We start from the raw sequence: 15,567 nt of genomic DNA on the forward strand, positions 1-15,567 counted from the left end.
CTAACTCTCAGACGTGTACTTCGGTAACCGTACCAATAGCACCAGTGGTTGTCTGTACGGCAACCGTACAAATAGACACTTTCTTCTGTCAATATGGGAAAATGACGGGATAATGATACGGGAAGCGGGCCAGCTGTCTGAGGTAAGATGGCCGCCACGTCGCCCCCCCATGTCTAACAGCGCGGGTAAGTCATCGAGTGTTTCTATATATCTATGGGTAGGGGGCAGTGTTGCACTCTGCTGGCCTGGGGCTCCTCCTGTCCTGACGAGGAACGGCGGACAGTACACGGCCTGAAGCAGCGGGTGGAAAGAGTCGATCTGCAGCTTGTGAAACAAAGCGGCTGATTAGGTACTGGGACCATGTTACGGGCCTGTCTCAGAGGGGCCAACGCCACGGCCTGGGTAAGACTCACAAAACCCGCACTACTAGGCTTTAGAGCGGCTGTCATTCAATGACCGCAGCTCAAGGTGCACCATGGTGCACGTAGAAACACACACACACACACACACACACACACGGAGGGTTCGATTCTAACTGCGTGTGTGTGTGTGAGTTTAGACACAGACAGACAGTGTCGGTGGCTAAAGTTAGCTTCCAGGAGCTGAGCGTTATTAGCCCGGTGTTCGCTCTGTAGAAAGCTGTGCTAGAGCTAACGTGCTAACTGTGTCCAGCTATGGAAACACTACGGTGTCATTTCTTCTTCCTCCTCCTCCTCTTCTTCTCCTCTCTCTGTTGTTTAATGGCGACTTGTATCCATTTAGTAGCATTACCGCCTCCTTCTGTTGTGTTTTACTTTTTCATTTTCCAACTAGACTTTCCCCATCGTTTTGTTTACCTTTGTGGCCATATCTGTCAAATTTTAGATGTGAAAATATGGGAAACTTTCTGTAGCCCGCGACGAGCTGTCCCACCACCCAAACCAAGCCCCAGGATCCCTTATATGTTAAAGGCAGTGGCTATCAGTACGTAATACGTGTCAATCGACCGGTGTAGTGAAAAATAATCCTACGCGTGAAAGTCTCCTACAGGCGCATGCGCACTAATGGCGTAGTAATTATTTACACGTATACGTACAATATTTTGTTAACTTAATGCACAAGGCACAAATACAAAAAGGAATCCAAAGACACAAAAGGTCAACTAATAATAAAAAATAAATAATAATAATAATTCCTGAAAATATGTTACGTATCGGCCCGGATATATTTTTTTCCCAATTTCCCTAATGAAAATTTCGCCCATCTGCACGTGTGTTGTGTGTTCACATGACAGGATGTGTGTTACATGTGTCGATAATTCTGCGTCACCGACGCTCAGTCAGTCTAAACATGAGCACATGCTTTATTCATTGAAGTGCAGCTCTGTGATGCAGACACCGTCTTTACATCTGGGTGAATTTCACAATAAAATGCAACCCAACCTAGAATCTACCTGCTGATTTAAAACAATAGTAATGTTTTCCTTTGATGTCTTTCCAGAAGAACTTTGGAAACGGCTCCAGGATCACTCAACAGCACTGCCGGCACTACACAGCCGGTGAACCCAGGTAACGCCCACACTCTGTGTTCAGATCCCCGTATAGATGATGGAGGTGCTTATCTTCCCGTCTTCATCCTAGTGGAGCTGTGAAGGTGCTGGCTACCAGTCTGCTGGCAGTGAGCGGTGGAGTAGGAGGAACCGTCCTCTACGCCAAATGGGACCCCAAGTTCCGAGCGACAGTGGAGAAGAACGTTCCGTACTCAGATCAGCTCTTCAGTCTGGCTTTAGGTCCCGCAGCCAAAGATGCTAACCTTCCCATCAGGAAACAGGTTAGCGCACTTCATTGTGACCTTGATTATGGGCGGGGCTCCTGGAGCAGTTAGGACACACCCACAGTCCCTCTGGACAGGTGGTGGTTTGGGACAAAAGCTGCCTCCAGCCTCAGCCAATTGCAAAATTAAATGATAGTAGCTGCGTTTCAACCAGTAGAGAGCAGTCACTTCTACTGTTTAACAAGTTTCGCCAAAATGAAATACTTTTACTCAAATGTCAAGAATCAATAAACACAACGACTTCATACCAATTACATTTGATTTCAGCACAACAGTGTTTTCGTGCTTTAGTTCTATTTGGAAGACGTCTTTTATCCACCTTGGCCCAGTTGTTCAAAAGGAAATTTCTCTGATTGGATTTTGGATGATGGATTGGATCAATTATTAAAAATGGGTGGTTCAAAACTAAAATCGGATTCTGTGATCAGATTAGATCAATCTTGGATCAAAACCTGAGTTTGTGTTGTTCAAAAGTTTTTAGTAGGATTTGGATTTAGGGTGGATTTCAGGAACAAAAAGTAATTTAAATTAAATCTTAACTGCTCAAATAAATTACATTTATCATGCAGTAGATATAACCATACACTTCGATATATAGACTAGTTCACACTACAGACCAGTAACTGGGAATTCAAATAATACTCTCAAAAGCTGTCAAAATCAAACGATATTCAAAATCATTGTTCAAAAATAGACAAAGGTATCCCCTTACTGCATGTCCAGTCACTTTCTCATTATTTGAGAAGGTCAGAGGTATGTCTTCATTTCAGCTTTGACATCCTCACAGAGACAGACTTTCTGCTATGGAGCAAAATTCCACAGTAGAAGAAAAAGGTTGAAAATGTTTCAAGGTTGGCATTTTAAGTTTAAGTTTGAAGCATATGGAATGTATATTTACTTTTTTCCCTTCTTTTTTGTCTGGCAGATATAGTCAGTGACTGGTCAATAAACATTATATGTGACTGTTTTCTTTTCTTTTCTTCAAAGAAAACATAGTAGCCTTCAGTGTGTGTCTAATTTATTGCACTCATTATCCAGATTTTGTCATCTTAAAAGGTTTGGATGTGGATCAAACTATCTTATTCTATTTTTGTTTTGAACAACTGGTGTAAAATTAAGACTTAATACATGATCCTGGATCGTCAATAAAGAGATTTCAGAATCCGGATAGATTTGATCCAGATTAAATCTTTTGAACAGCTGGGCCCAGGAGATCCATTTACACTTATCCATTTCCCGTACCTAAAAAGACATCGCATTGAGAGTATTTGGGTGAAATGTGTGCTATTCACTGGACTTTTTGAAGCTAATAGCGATAGGAAACACCTGTTGTTTGCTGCTTTCTGACGTAATATTGCATGCGTTGTAGGCGGAGTCAGTTCAGCCTCCCTCCATGATGGAGAAACAAGTGAAGCCGTCGAAAGCCAAGGCGGAGAAAAAGGTGACGGAGGCGTCTGAGGGTCCAGTGAAAGAGTCTAGCCCCGCCCCAGCACACACGGCCCCCAGCATAGAGGGTGAGTGTTCCTCATGGCTCCTGGATTCATTTCTATTCAAACAGAGAAAGCCTTCAGTGAAGCATCACATTTATTCAACTGCGTAAGATTTGTTTCCACACTGTGTCTCATTCAGAGGCTTCAGCAGAGGCCACCCACATCATCTCAGCCATCGGTGAAGTCCCATCAATCCCAGCCACCTGTGACACAGAGGCCACAGCAGTCTCTGGTGAGCTCACAGACCCTAACACAGACATAGGCAACAGGGGGCCAAACAAACTTGTAATTCATGCAGTTGGAAGTTACATGAAGCCCAGCATGACACTGAAAACAACAGCAAAATGCACTTAATGTCAACAAAAGAACACGAAGCCACCACTCAAATACAACAAACATACATAAAAGAACTTCAAAGACACACGAAATTGCACAAAATGACAGAAAAATACACAAAATGACAGAAAAATACACAAAATGACAACAATGGCACACAAAAATATAACAAAAATACACATAATGACTCAAAAAACCCAAAAAAAACAAACAGAAATTGACCATATTTGCAAGAAAATAGACGAAATGAATTAAAACACACAGAATGTCTAAAAACAAAGAAAACCCACACAAAAAGACTACAAAGACAAAACCCTTTGTTTTTTTTTTTTATTATTTTCATCATTATTTTAAATGTTAACATGCATGTAGTCACATTTTTGTGGTCCCTGAAATGATAGAAATCTTTGCCCTAACACACATGGAGCTCTGTGGGATACCAACAGTGTGTGTGTCTGTGTGTTTGTGTAGAGGAGTGCACAGAATGTCACCACCAGGAGCAGGAAAAGCCCGCAGTGATGGTGGATGTAGAACCTTCCACAGCAGAAGAACCTCTGAGAGAACGTCCCGTTGAAGAAGTAACAGCACGACTGGCTCAGCAGGACCAGGAGGAGTTGGACACGCTCGCTTGTAAGCAACACAACATTAACTAACTCTCAGGAAGTCATTTTTACACAATATCAAAACCTACATTAACAGTAAGTAGGGCTGTAACGAAATAGTCAACTCACAATATGATATGCAGTATATAATATCGGACTCAGGATATGAAATACTCACGATTAGATATCACAATTGAGATTAAAGATTCCAATGAAGTGTAACAAATGTGCAACAAATCTTTGATGAAAAATAAAAGTTGGAGACAGTGTATGGGAGCATTTTGCTTCCCAAATAAAGAACAAATGAAAACAAATTTACCAATCTAACTGTTGTAAAGCTTTAGTCTTTATAATTTGGACTTTCCATTCATTAGCTCCTCTTTCAGTACTGCACCAATGTTTATGTCTGTGTGTGATTCAAATATGGCTCGTGTTTGGAGCACGTAGCTTTTCATTTCCTAATCGTCGTCTCAATGGTGTGTGCTCTCACTGTTAGCTTTAAGTAGCACTTCTGTAGTTATCTCTACTTACTCAGCCTAGGGCTGGGCAAAAAATCGATTAATCAAATTTGTAGATCAAAACAATTTTTTTTTTTTTTTTTTTTGCAAAACAGTTTTTTGTGACTTTTTTACGTTCCGTCCCTGTGGGTTATCGTAGCGCGATGTGAGCCAGCCCCTTCTTTGTTTGTGTTTACCCTTTGAGTAGGCTATATGTGTGCCACAGGCATGTTTAGTTTTTTATTCGTACTATGCTGAGATGCTAAGGGAAGAGTTTATTATATTTTTAATTGTAATATTATATGTTATAGAATATGTAGTTATCTGATTTCCTAATCGAAAAACTTAAGCTACTGTGAAGTCGCTGTTGCACTTTTGCTTAAACCTTAGTTAAAGCTTGAAATTGTTGAATGACAGAGCCTCATTTACTTTTAACTCTGGGGGACAATCACAGCAATAAAGTTGCACTTTTGACAATATATCTGATGTCTGCAGTCATTTTTAAGTGCATTGAAGAAATAAAAATTAAAAATCAAATCAAAACTTGAATTTTTCTTTAAATAATCTGAGATTTTTAGTTGGGCAAAATCGCCCAGCCCTATCTCAGCCTTCTCCATGCATTCTTTTACTTTAGCGAAACGTGTGTTGCTGTGTAGGGATCTGTGTGTGGACATAGGGGGATGCATGTTTACGTGACAGAAACATAAATCATAACTGAAAGTTCGTTTTTCACTATTTTAATAGTGCTTTGTCTCAAACTCTGCTTAGAAGAAGCTTTAGTGCTGAGATGTGTTGAAATACGGACACTTCATGGACACGTTGGTTCGTTTCAAGGCGAGCGCGCGTTAACCAAGACGTTTGCTCGTTCGCTGTTTCATAATTGCACACAACCATAGAGTTGAGGGAGCATCAGTAGCATGTACGCTACTACGGCAAGCAAGAGGGACAAATGTCATTGGGCCACTTAAACTTTGTTTCCTGGAACCTTTTGAATTTTATTTCATCATTTTTTTTTAATATCGTGAAACCAAGTCATTTTAAAATTGTAAGTAGTAAATGATAGATATTTGTGTATAGATATTACACAATCTTTAATAAAATATCTTTTTGAGGAACAAGTCATTTAAAATGAGCTTCAGAAACCTGAAAGAACCTGAGGACAGTCACAGATAGTTGGTTCTTGGTTACATTTTTAGCTGTGAGTGGTGTTTCCATCTCAGATAACCTTTTGTCTTGTTCAGCGTTATCAACGAGCCTGGACGACTCGCTGGCTAACTCGGCTAAAGCTACGCTGCAGGCCATCGGAGCGCAAGAGGCCGCCCTGCAGGCCATCGCACAGCACACGCTGAGACTGAGAGAGGCCATGGAGGCAGAGGTAGGCCACGCACCACACTTTGAAGATCAGCCTGAATAAGAGCAAAGATAAGTGTGCATGTCACTACTGCTAGGTTATAGTTTAAATATCTAGTCTCAGTGATGCAGCAGTCATATCGTACATGCCAACATGTTAGTAGTTATTAATAATATTCAGTATTTGATTTGACATGATTCAGGTTTCGTCTCAGGAGAAGTCAGCGCAGTGGAAAGAGCTGGAAGAAGCTCTTACTCATAGATTGTCTGCAGTGGATGATGCTGGAAGTGCTCTGCAGAAAGCCAAGTAACTCGCGCACACACACTCACAGGTTGTGTGTTAATTTCTGACAGGTCCACCTTTAAACAAACCGACAGCCAATGAGGAGCAGCTAAAAAGACGTGCACGCACGAGCAGAGAAAATTATTCCAAGAGTTATATCTAAGGATGCACCGATCGATCGGTGCCGATTTCCCTGATTTATTTATTTTATTTTTTTTGGTGCTTTTGTAGTATTTCCTCTGTTGATTAGCTTGTGTTTGTTTATTAGGATCCTAGTAGCTTAAGCTATAAGCTATTCCTCCTGGGATCCACAAATTACACAATGACAATACAATTTATACAATGAAAATATTAATCACAAAACACTCTTAACAACTACAACTCAAACAAAAATAATAACAGACATAAATGTATAATTAGAATTAGTGTTTGGCACTAAATCTTCCTAATAAATATCTCTTTAGGTATTTTTCTGAATTATAAAGATGATGTTGTTTAATGCCACTTGTTACTGAATTCCAATCATGCTTAGCTCTGTATGTTACTGAGCGCTGTACTAAAGATGTTCTTACTTTGGGTAATTAAAACAACCACCCACTGCATGTCTAGTTAAATAGTGATGTTTCTGTACTGAAGGAAAGCTTTTGGTGGAAATGAAAAGGAGTTTTAGTTGTTATAATCTTCCACGTGTGTGTTCCAGTGAGAGCCTGGACAGTTTAAAGGCCATTATCGAACGTTCCAAAGGTCTGAAGGTTCCTGCAGCTCGCCCTCTGATTCTAGCTGCTGAGGAGAACCTCCACAACATGGCTGTAGACCTGGACAAAGCGGTCACACAGGTAGACGTCCCTTAGCATGGACGCTGGCGGCTGCATTCAAAGCTAACCTGACACTATGTCTTTGAAGGTCCAAACTGCAGAGTCCGAGGCCAAGATCGTCTCCCAGTACAGTGAACTGGTCAATGAGGCCAAGCAACAGTTCCAGAGGGAAGTGACCAGCCTGACTCCTGACATCCAGGCCAACTGGAAGGGCCTCAGTAAGAACACACACACCTCTCAACTAATGCTGTGCGATATGGAGAAAAATCACCATATAGGTAGATTTATATACTGATGATTTACATCCCAATATAGTATTGTTTCATTAAAATTACATGAAATAAATTAAAAATGTCATTCATTATATATTTTTTTATATAAAAAATAAAAAAAATCTCAAAATAAATGGTAGTTCACCTTTAAGAATCTTTTCAATGAAGGAATATTCGCGATTTCTAAATTTGTATGTGGAAATGCCACCAGGGGGCGCAAAAACCAACTAATGGTCACTGCTATGTTTAAAACCTGTGAGATCGCTTGTTTTAACCCTTTACGGGATTATCAGTACCAGCTCTCTATGTAACAGGCAAGAGCCCAGAGTTACGGGTATTAACCTGATATACTATTGTAGGGTAATTAAGCTGGTATAATTGAGGAAGTTTACGATCTTAAGGTGTGATGGGCATCTCAGCCCACCTAGAGGACTAGAGGAGTACTGATCTTTTCTTGACAAACCGTACCTGTAGTGAATTTTACATTACAAAGATCATATATAATAGTAGAGGTTTTGTTTATATTGTTTAAAAGTTCTTCTAGAGCAACAGGAGATAAATTGACGCTTCTATTTGTGAGACACGTTGGCAGATATTTTGCTATGAAGTCATATTGGCTTTAGTGACGCAGTTTGTAACTGTTTTTGCGGTTTTGAATGGAATGAGACGGAGTCAAGTTTTAGGGTTGCTGCCTGGTCAGATGCGGACACGGGGTTTATTTGGGCAAAGGGTTTTGGAAGCGGACCAGCCTGGGATTCAGAGGTTAGGGTTAGTGTCCCAATGAATCCGTAGTTGTTCTGTGCTCTCAGGGTTTTGTAGGTTGCTGATAGTGTTAGTCATAACAATGACAGAGCCTCTGAGAAGACACCTTGGTAAATGCTATCAGTATGATCAGGAGAGATTCTGTAATCACATATCAGTTACCAGAATAAGTGATGGTTCCGGTGGCTCCCAGGGACCCAATCTGGTTTAAAAAAAAAAAAAGCACTGTTTCACCTCTGCACACCATAGTATAGATTTTCTGCATCTTAGTCGTGCTAAACTTAACACTTAACGAGCATGGCTAGGCTGGTGTTAAATGATGTAGAAGTAGGTTGGATCTGACTAGTGGTGCAACGGATCATCATTGTTCTGTGATTCACACGGATCTCTGTCCATGGTTCGGCACGCACGTGGTCCGTGGATTGGTTGATGGGGGAAAAAAAAAAGTTTTATAATGATCCACGCATCATTAGGTGTGTGTGTGTGTGTGTGTGTGTGTGTGTGTGTGTGTGTGTGTGTGTGTGTGTGTGTGTGTGTGTGTGTGTGTGTGTGTGTGTGTGTGTGTGTGTGTGTGTGTGTGTGTGTGTGTGTGTGTGTGTGTGTGTGTGTGTGTGTGTGTGTGTGTGTGTGTGTGTGCGCGTAAGAGACACACACAGGGAGGTAGAGAGAGAGAAAGGAACAGCTGTGTGTGTGTAATTAGTCCCTGTGAATGTCGTCATGTTTATGCCTCCATCCATCCATGTCTTTTAAAGCTTTTATTAAATAAATATTAGCTCTAGTCCGGATGGCCATCCTTGACTATTGTAAGAATTTGAAATTTTAAACTCAGATGTGCTTTATTTTACTTCTTTCATTCTTTTTTGATGATGTGGGCATAGGCTAGTTTTTAATTCACTCTCCATGTTTAAAAAAAGAAGGTGTCATGCCTTATATTGCACTTTAATTTGTTTTTATATGATTCAAAATTGTATTTAAGCATTGGATTGACACCTCAAATTAAATGTTGTTTGTATTTAATAAATGGGGAGCAAAGTTATTTGTCTTTTTTTTTTTTTCCTCTGCTGATCCGAAAAATGATCCGTTCTGTGACTCAAAACCGTGATATGATCCGAACCGTGAGTTTTTTGATTCGTTGCACCACTACATCTGACGCAGCCCATCTCAGTGGTTGACAGTAGCAGGTTAGTAGTAGATTAGCCTGCTTCATGATATTTTAGCAACAATGTTGGACCAAAACCACACACATTAAATTAGCGATATAAACAATTGAAGGTTATATCGTACAGTAGATGTTTTTATATTGCACTACGATATACAGTATATCGTTATGTCGCACAGCTTTACTCTCAGCTGTGTAGACGAAAGGCTGGTGTCGTCACTCTGTGTGTTTGTGGTCCAGCTGGTAAACTGTCAGCAGACGACCTGAATGCGCTGATTGCTCACGCTCACCGTCGCATCGACCAGCTGAACCGAGAGCTGGCTGAGCAGAGAGTCAGGGAGCAGATCCACATCGATGCAGCTCTGGATCAGCAGAAGCTGGAGGACCAGAGAGCTCTGGAGAAGGCCGTGAATACGTCCCTGCAGCATGTCAGAGAGGAGGCCCGGCTGGAGCAGGAGAGGAAGGTGTGCACGTTCTCCTGAATTTACCCCACAACTCTTAGCACTTTAGCCACATGTGCCAAAATCAATGTCCGGGGACTGAAACTGGGCCTTTAGAGCAGGAGTGTCAAACTCACTGCAGTTCAAGGGTCAAATAATTAGCAGTTTGATTTCTAGTGGACCACAGGTTTTACGTTGGAAAATGGGTAATTTCAACATTATTGTGCCCTAGCTTGCACTTCTACGTATACAGTACATAAAATACAAAAATAGGAAATTTAAAGTTTCGGTTTCTCAGATTTTGTGACCAATTATAATTTCATTAAGGGAACTAATATGTCATAATTTGAGGAAAATTGAAGAATTTTCTGTTTTTTTCAACAGTTTCACATTAGAAATGACTGCAGTTATGTTATATAAACACTGGGAAAACTTTGAACACCTGCAAATATTGTTGTTTCATTTACACAATGATTCAAGTTCTCTTTCTAATTTTTACTTTCTCCTGCGGGCCGAATTGGATGCTCCAAAGGGCCGTATTTGGCCCTCGGGCTTTGATTGAGACGCATGCTTTAAAGCAGTGGTTCCCAACCAGGGGTATGTGTACCCCTAGGAGTACTTGAACACATTGTAGGGGGTACTTGGAAACATTGATGAATCTATTTCCAACATGCTGAGTAATTTTTAAGCCTATTTCCGACACTGTACATGATCATCCAGCAGCTTTTCCGCCTGTTGACATTAAACTGCATTAATGAAATACCAATATTGTGGCCTTAATATCCTACTAAATTGTTACTAACATGTTATGCACATTATTAAAAATTGAGGTAAATATATTCTCTACTATACAATTGTTGTAATGCACAAAATTGATATTTAATGTGTTAAATATGCAGATTGACATTTTCAAGCTATTAACCTGTAAATAAAACAAGAAAGGTTACTAAATTAGAGTGACGAAGGGGTTCTCCTAATCTGAAGGAGGCCTTGGGGGTACATGAGACAGAAAAGATTGGGAAACACTGCTTTAGAGCATCCAATTCAACCCGCACGAGAAGGTAAAAATCAGAGATTAATCATTGTCTAAATTACCATAAAATTCAGTTGTGGGTCTCACAGTTCATCCATGCTTATATCACATGAAATACTTTTTTTTTTTTTTTTTTTTTTTTTTTTAATCACAAAATGTGGATTTTTTTTTTTTTTTTTTTTTTTTTGTCTTCTCACAAACAATTCCACAGAGTTTCCCTAAAGAAATATGTTCACATGTACACAATATAAAAAAATGCACTATTTTACCTATGCAAGAATAAACCATGCATTGCTGTTAAGGAAAAAAAAGATTGCACCGCATGTGCCGTTAACCTTTGATAACATATGCAGACATGGCAACATAAATGGATAAATACATTTATTTTAATTAATTTATCTATTTTTTTTTTTTTAATTATCATTAATTTATTTATTTCTTAAAACTTAAACAAAAATTGGTCTCAAAATCAAGGAATTTAAAAGTGAACATCCTGCAGTTACCAAATCGCTCATTTATTGCTTGGATGGAGATATTATTTACATGTGGAAGTACAAACCAGGGCACAATAATGTTGAATAATATTGTTTTTTTTTTTTCTGCAGTCAAAAATACTCAGCAGTGAAAATGAGTTTGACACTCCTGCTTTAGACACTCCAATTCGGCCCGCAGGAGAAAGTAAAAAGAAAAAAGACAAAAACATGAAGAATCAATGTGTAAAATCTAAATGATCAACTAATTCGATTGTAAATATCGCTGTACCTCAAAATACACGAATTCAATGAAACTTTACAAACTTTTATTCTTTGCAAGAAAAAGCAGTGGTTACTTGTTTGTAAGCTATCTGTGTTGTTCACTCGTGTGCGTTTCCTTTCATCCGAAGCTGGCTGAGTTACGGGAGGTGATGGAGGCTGAGATGAGGACTCAGCTGAGACGTCAGGCGGCTGCTCACACCGACCATGTCCAAGACGTCCTCAAAGTCCAGGAACAGGAGCTGAAAGCTGAGGCTGAACAGGTGCTGCCTTCATAAACACAATAGCACGCTCACAATGTTCCCTCAGGCATGGGTTTTCAACTTTGGAAGGGGGACCCCGTTTTGGGTCAGGAGACACTGGGAAGAGGTTGTCAGATGCCTTCAGGGAACTAAGAATTATTTATTTATTTTTGTTTTACAATTTGAGCTCATTTTTGCTTATTTTTATCCTTTTTTGCAACTACACCAAACTTGCCATATTTGAACCTATTTTCATCATGTTGTCTTGCCATATTTTTAATAGTAATAATAATAATAATATATAATTTTATTTAAAAACGCCTTTAAAAACAGTATAATACAAAGAAGAGAAAAGAAAAACGGTTAATGTTGCGTAAGTGGAAGTATGCAGATGGACACGGTGGAGCTGTCAATGGGTGAGGGAGGAAGAGTTAGTTATGGAGAGGATGAGGAGGAGTTCTGTCTTATTGCAATTCATTATATGCTCTTATGAATGCATTTTAGTACATTATTCTGATTTTTGCCACTTCTCCATCAAATTTCAGTGCCTATTCTGCACATTTTTTCCACTTTCAAGACATTTTTGGCACTTATAAATACTTTTCCACCTAATGTTGCCATGTAGACCCATTATTGTCACTTTTAACCTATTTTCAACATGTTTCATGCTTATTTTTTGACACTTTAACCACATTCACGATTTGTCATGCCCATTATTGGCCGGTTCAGTTCCAGGTTTCACTCGTGTCTTTTAGTCGAGTGCAGAATAAATGTATTTGGTCACTTGTATCATGCTGATGTGTGTGTTGCAGGTTCTGAGCAGTAAAATGCTGGAGCAGGAGACTCGTTACCGTCAGCTGGGACAGGAGCAGGTGGACAACTTCACTCTGGACATGAACGCTGCCTACGCACGGTTGAAGGGGATGGAGGAAGCCATCGACAGTAAGAGACACACACACACGCCCTCCTTTAGTGTCAGTCTGTGAAGCATCATAACAGGCGTGAAAGTGATGGAGATGCCTCTCTTTTTTTGCACTCACATGTAACAAAGTGGCTGCAGTCTGTAAACATATCCTTGAACTACAGCAAACAAGTCTAAATGTGATTTTTTTTTTTTCTTCATTATTTCACCCCTGAAACAATAACTGCAGCCATCTGTGAGTAAAGCTGTGACCGTTAAGACCTGCCTGTCACGTGCTAAAATAATACACAAAAAACCACCACCGCCATCAGCTCCAGCATGTGCCTGCGTGTGTGTGGTTAATTTGTTTGCACCCAATATTTTGCGCGTTGTGCCAAAGAAACTCGTTAAATATTCATTGGCGGAAAACACATTCGTTGAAGTTGCCTGTTTCATAGCAAGCATATTTTGAACATTTAACACATCACATTTAGCGTGATCAACAGGCGCTGACCTTCCCACTTTGCATCATTTCTTAACATTTAGCTTTACACTTGGTGAGCGATTAAGTTAGTCTAGCGCCCCTAGTGGCCAAAAGTTACGCAGTGTGCCTTTAAGATTTCACTTTTTAATTTAGATTTAAGTCTTCCATTTAAATTTAACATTTATATTCAACATTTACATTTAAAATTACCATATATATGAATCTTTAATTTAAATCTAACATTTAAATTTAAATTTAGCATTTAAATTTCACTTTTAGATTTAAATTTAACATTTACATTTAGATTTAAATTTAACATTTACATTTAGATTTCACCTTTACATTAAGATTTATTTTTCATGTGCACACACTTTTTGCAATATGTCACATGCTGTTTTACATGAATTCGTCACACCATACGTGTGGTGCTTGATGTGAGCTGTGACGTGCTGCGTGTGCTGTTACTGCAGGTCATGTGGTGGCGGAGGAGGAGGCCCGTAGAGCCCACCAGCTGTGGCTGTCTGTGGAGGCGCTCACGTACAGTCTGAAGAGCGCAGACGTGGACACGCCCACTGTGCCTCTGGAGAGCAGCGCCAAAGCCGTACGAGAGAACTGCCACGACGACTTCGCCGTGGCTCTGATGTCAGCTCTGCCAGAGGAGTCGCTGCAGCGTGGCGTTTACAGCGAGGCCGCCCTTCGAGCTCGTTTCAACTCACTGCGATCGTTGGCTCGTCGAGTTGCACTCGTCGACGAGTCCCACAACTCCCTCTACCAGTACTTCCTGTCCTACGTGCAAGCGGCACTGCTGTTTGAGCGTAAACAGGAAGTTCCTCCTACACAGCTGAGCAGTGACGACTTAGACCCTTTCAAGCTTCTGTCGTATGCTAGCTACTGCCTGGAGCACGGAGACCTGGAGCTAGCAGCTAAACTGGTGAACCAGCTGAGGGGCGAGGCCAGGAGAGTGGTGGAGGACTGGCTGACTGAAGCTAGACTCACACTGGAAACAAGGCAGGTTGTGGGGTTGCTCTCTGCGTACGCCAACGCTGTGGGCCTGGGAACCACCCAGGCTCCGTAGGATAAGCTCCGCCCACTAAACATGTGCTCACTCATTACCTTTTCAAACGTTAACCAAGGAACGAATGCTAGCTGTGTAGCTCATGTATATGTTTTCAAGCACTTAAGTTGTTGGAGTCAATGAAGACAAAGTTATTTATCTCCGTCACTCACAGGCACAGGAAGTTCTTATTGAAGTCGCTCATGTTGGATTTCTGTGAATATTGTTGAATAAACCACAGTTAACAATCATCTGTGCTGCCTTATTTCATCCAACAGAACACATCCATTAGTTCACTGGGGCTTTCATTCCCATTATTGACGTCCGGATTTGAATAGAAACATATTTTCTGATATTAACTATTATAAATTACATTTTCAATTATTGTTGATTATCTATCTTCATTTAGCATCAGTCAGCTGCTGAAATATTTGACTTCACTACACCTTGTTAGCGCCCAACATGTAACAGCCCAAATTGTTCAAAAAAATGTTTTTATAAAACCTGAAATGTAATAACTGCCTAAAAACGTTTTTGCCTATATATGTATAAGTGAAGAAAAAAAAAAGTTACCAAAATGTCTTTAATTTATATATACAGTATATATATATATTTATTTTACAGGTTGGACTCGAATTTAAAAAAAAATTTAATTAGAATGAAAACCTTTAACAAGTGTGCTTGTTTCCATCACTGAGTGCAACATAATGTACAATATGAATAAAGAACATTATGAATGCATTGTTTACAAAGTACAAACTTATTTTTAAGGAAGCTGTTGCTCGTCCCAGTCTAGGCCGTTCCAGGACGATACATAAAAACATTATTTAATAAAACTTGGTCTCCAAAAACCACCAACAACGGGTTACAATAAATAACACAAATGTATTGTTAAGAAGAGGCCTGGCCAGCAGGTGTAAAACTATAAGAATATACTAAGAAACGGAAAAATTCACAAAAACGCAGGAAATCAGACTATGTATAAGAAGAGAAATAAAGTGCACTATATATACTATACAGGTGACAAGCTTAACCAATATAATAATCACTACTTCACAAATGGAAATAACAAATGCACAAACGGATCCGGAGATAGAGTTTTCTAATCGGATCAAAATCAATGCTTATGCTGCCTCAGGTTGGTGAACACCGGACTGACAGCAGCGCTGCCTTTTGAATGTGGTGACGTCATCATCAACCAATCCGGTGTCACGGTCTGAGTTTACCTCCTTACTGAGATTATAACCCTAACCCTAACATAATCCAATAAACAAACAAAACAC

General features: G+C 40.0%; 1 protein-coding gene across 1 annotated transcript; it reads left to right on the plus strand.

The window, feature by feature from the left end:
• The first annotated feature begins 216 nt into the window (after positions 1 to 216).
• On the plus strand, positions 217 to 14,535 carry immt (inner membrane protein, mitochondrial (mitofilin)). Its single transcript, XM_028460122.1, has 14 exons — positions 217 to 402; positions 1,480 to 1,547; positions 1,620 to 1,809; positions 3,182 to 3,326; positions 3,442 to 3,534; positions 4,110 to 4,268; positions 5,979 to 6,112; positions 6,291 to 6,394; positions 7,071 to 7,206; positions 7,274 to 7,403; positions 9,619 to 9,842; positions 11,735 to 11,866; positions 12,658 to 12,787; positions 13,701 to 14,535. The coding sequence occupies exons 1-14, from the start codon at positions 361 to 363 to the stop codon at positions 14,303 to 14,305; spliced, it is 2,292 nt and encodes a 763-aa protein (XP_028315923.1). The 5' UTR covers positions 217 to 360; the 3' UTR covers positions 14,306 to 14,535.
• Positions 14,536 to 15,567: the final 1,032 nt, after the last annotated feature.

The sequence above is a fragment of the Gouania willdenowi genome, chromosome 10, assembly GCF_900634775.1.
Source record: "Gouania willdenowi chromosome 10, fGouWil2.1, whole genome shotgun sequence".
Taxonomy (NCBI): domain Eukaryota; kingdom Metazoa; phylum Chordata; class Actinopteri; order Blenniiformes; family Gobiesocidae; genus Gouania; species Gouania willdenowi.

Excerpts from the sequence above, each read along its gene's own strand:
- immt (XM_028460122.1), top strand. The coding sequence starts at position 361 with ATGTTACGGGCCTGTCTCAGAGGGGCCAACGCCACGGCCTGG. Across the intron at positions 3,535-4,109 it reads AGAGGCCACAGCAGTCTCTG|AGGAGTGCACAGAATGTCAC; the intron begins GTGAGCTCACAG and ends GTGTTTGTGTAG. Across the intron at positions 12,788-13,700 it reads GATGGAGGAAGCCATCGACA|GTCATGTGGTGGCGGAGGAG; the intron begins GTAAGAGACACA and ends CTGTTACTGCAG.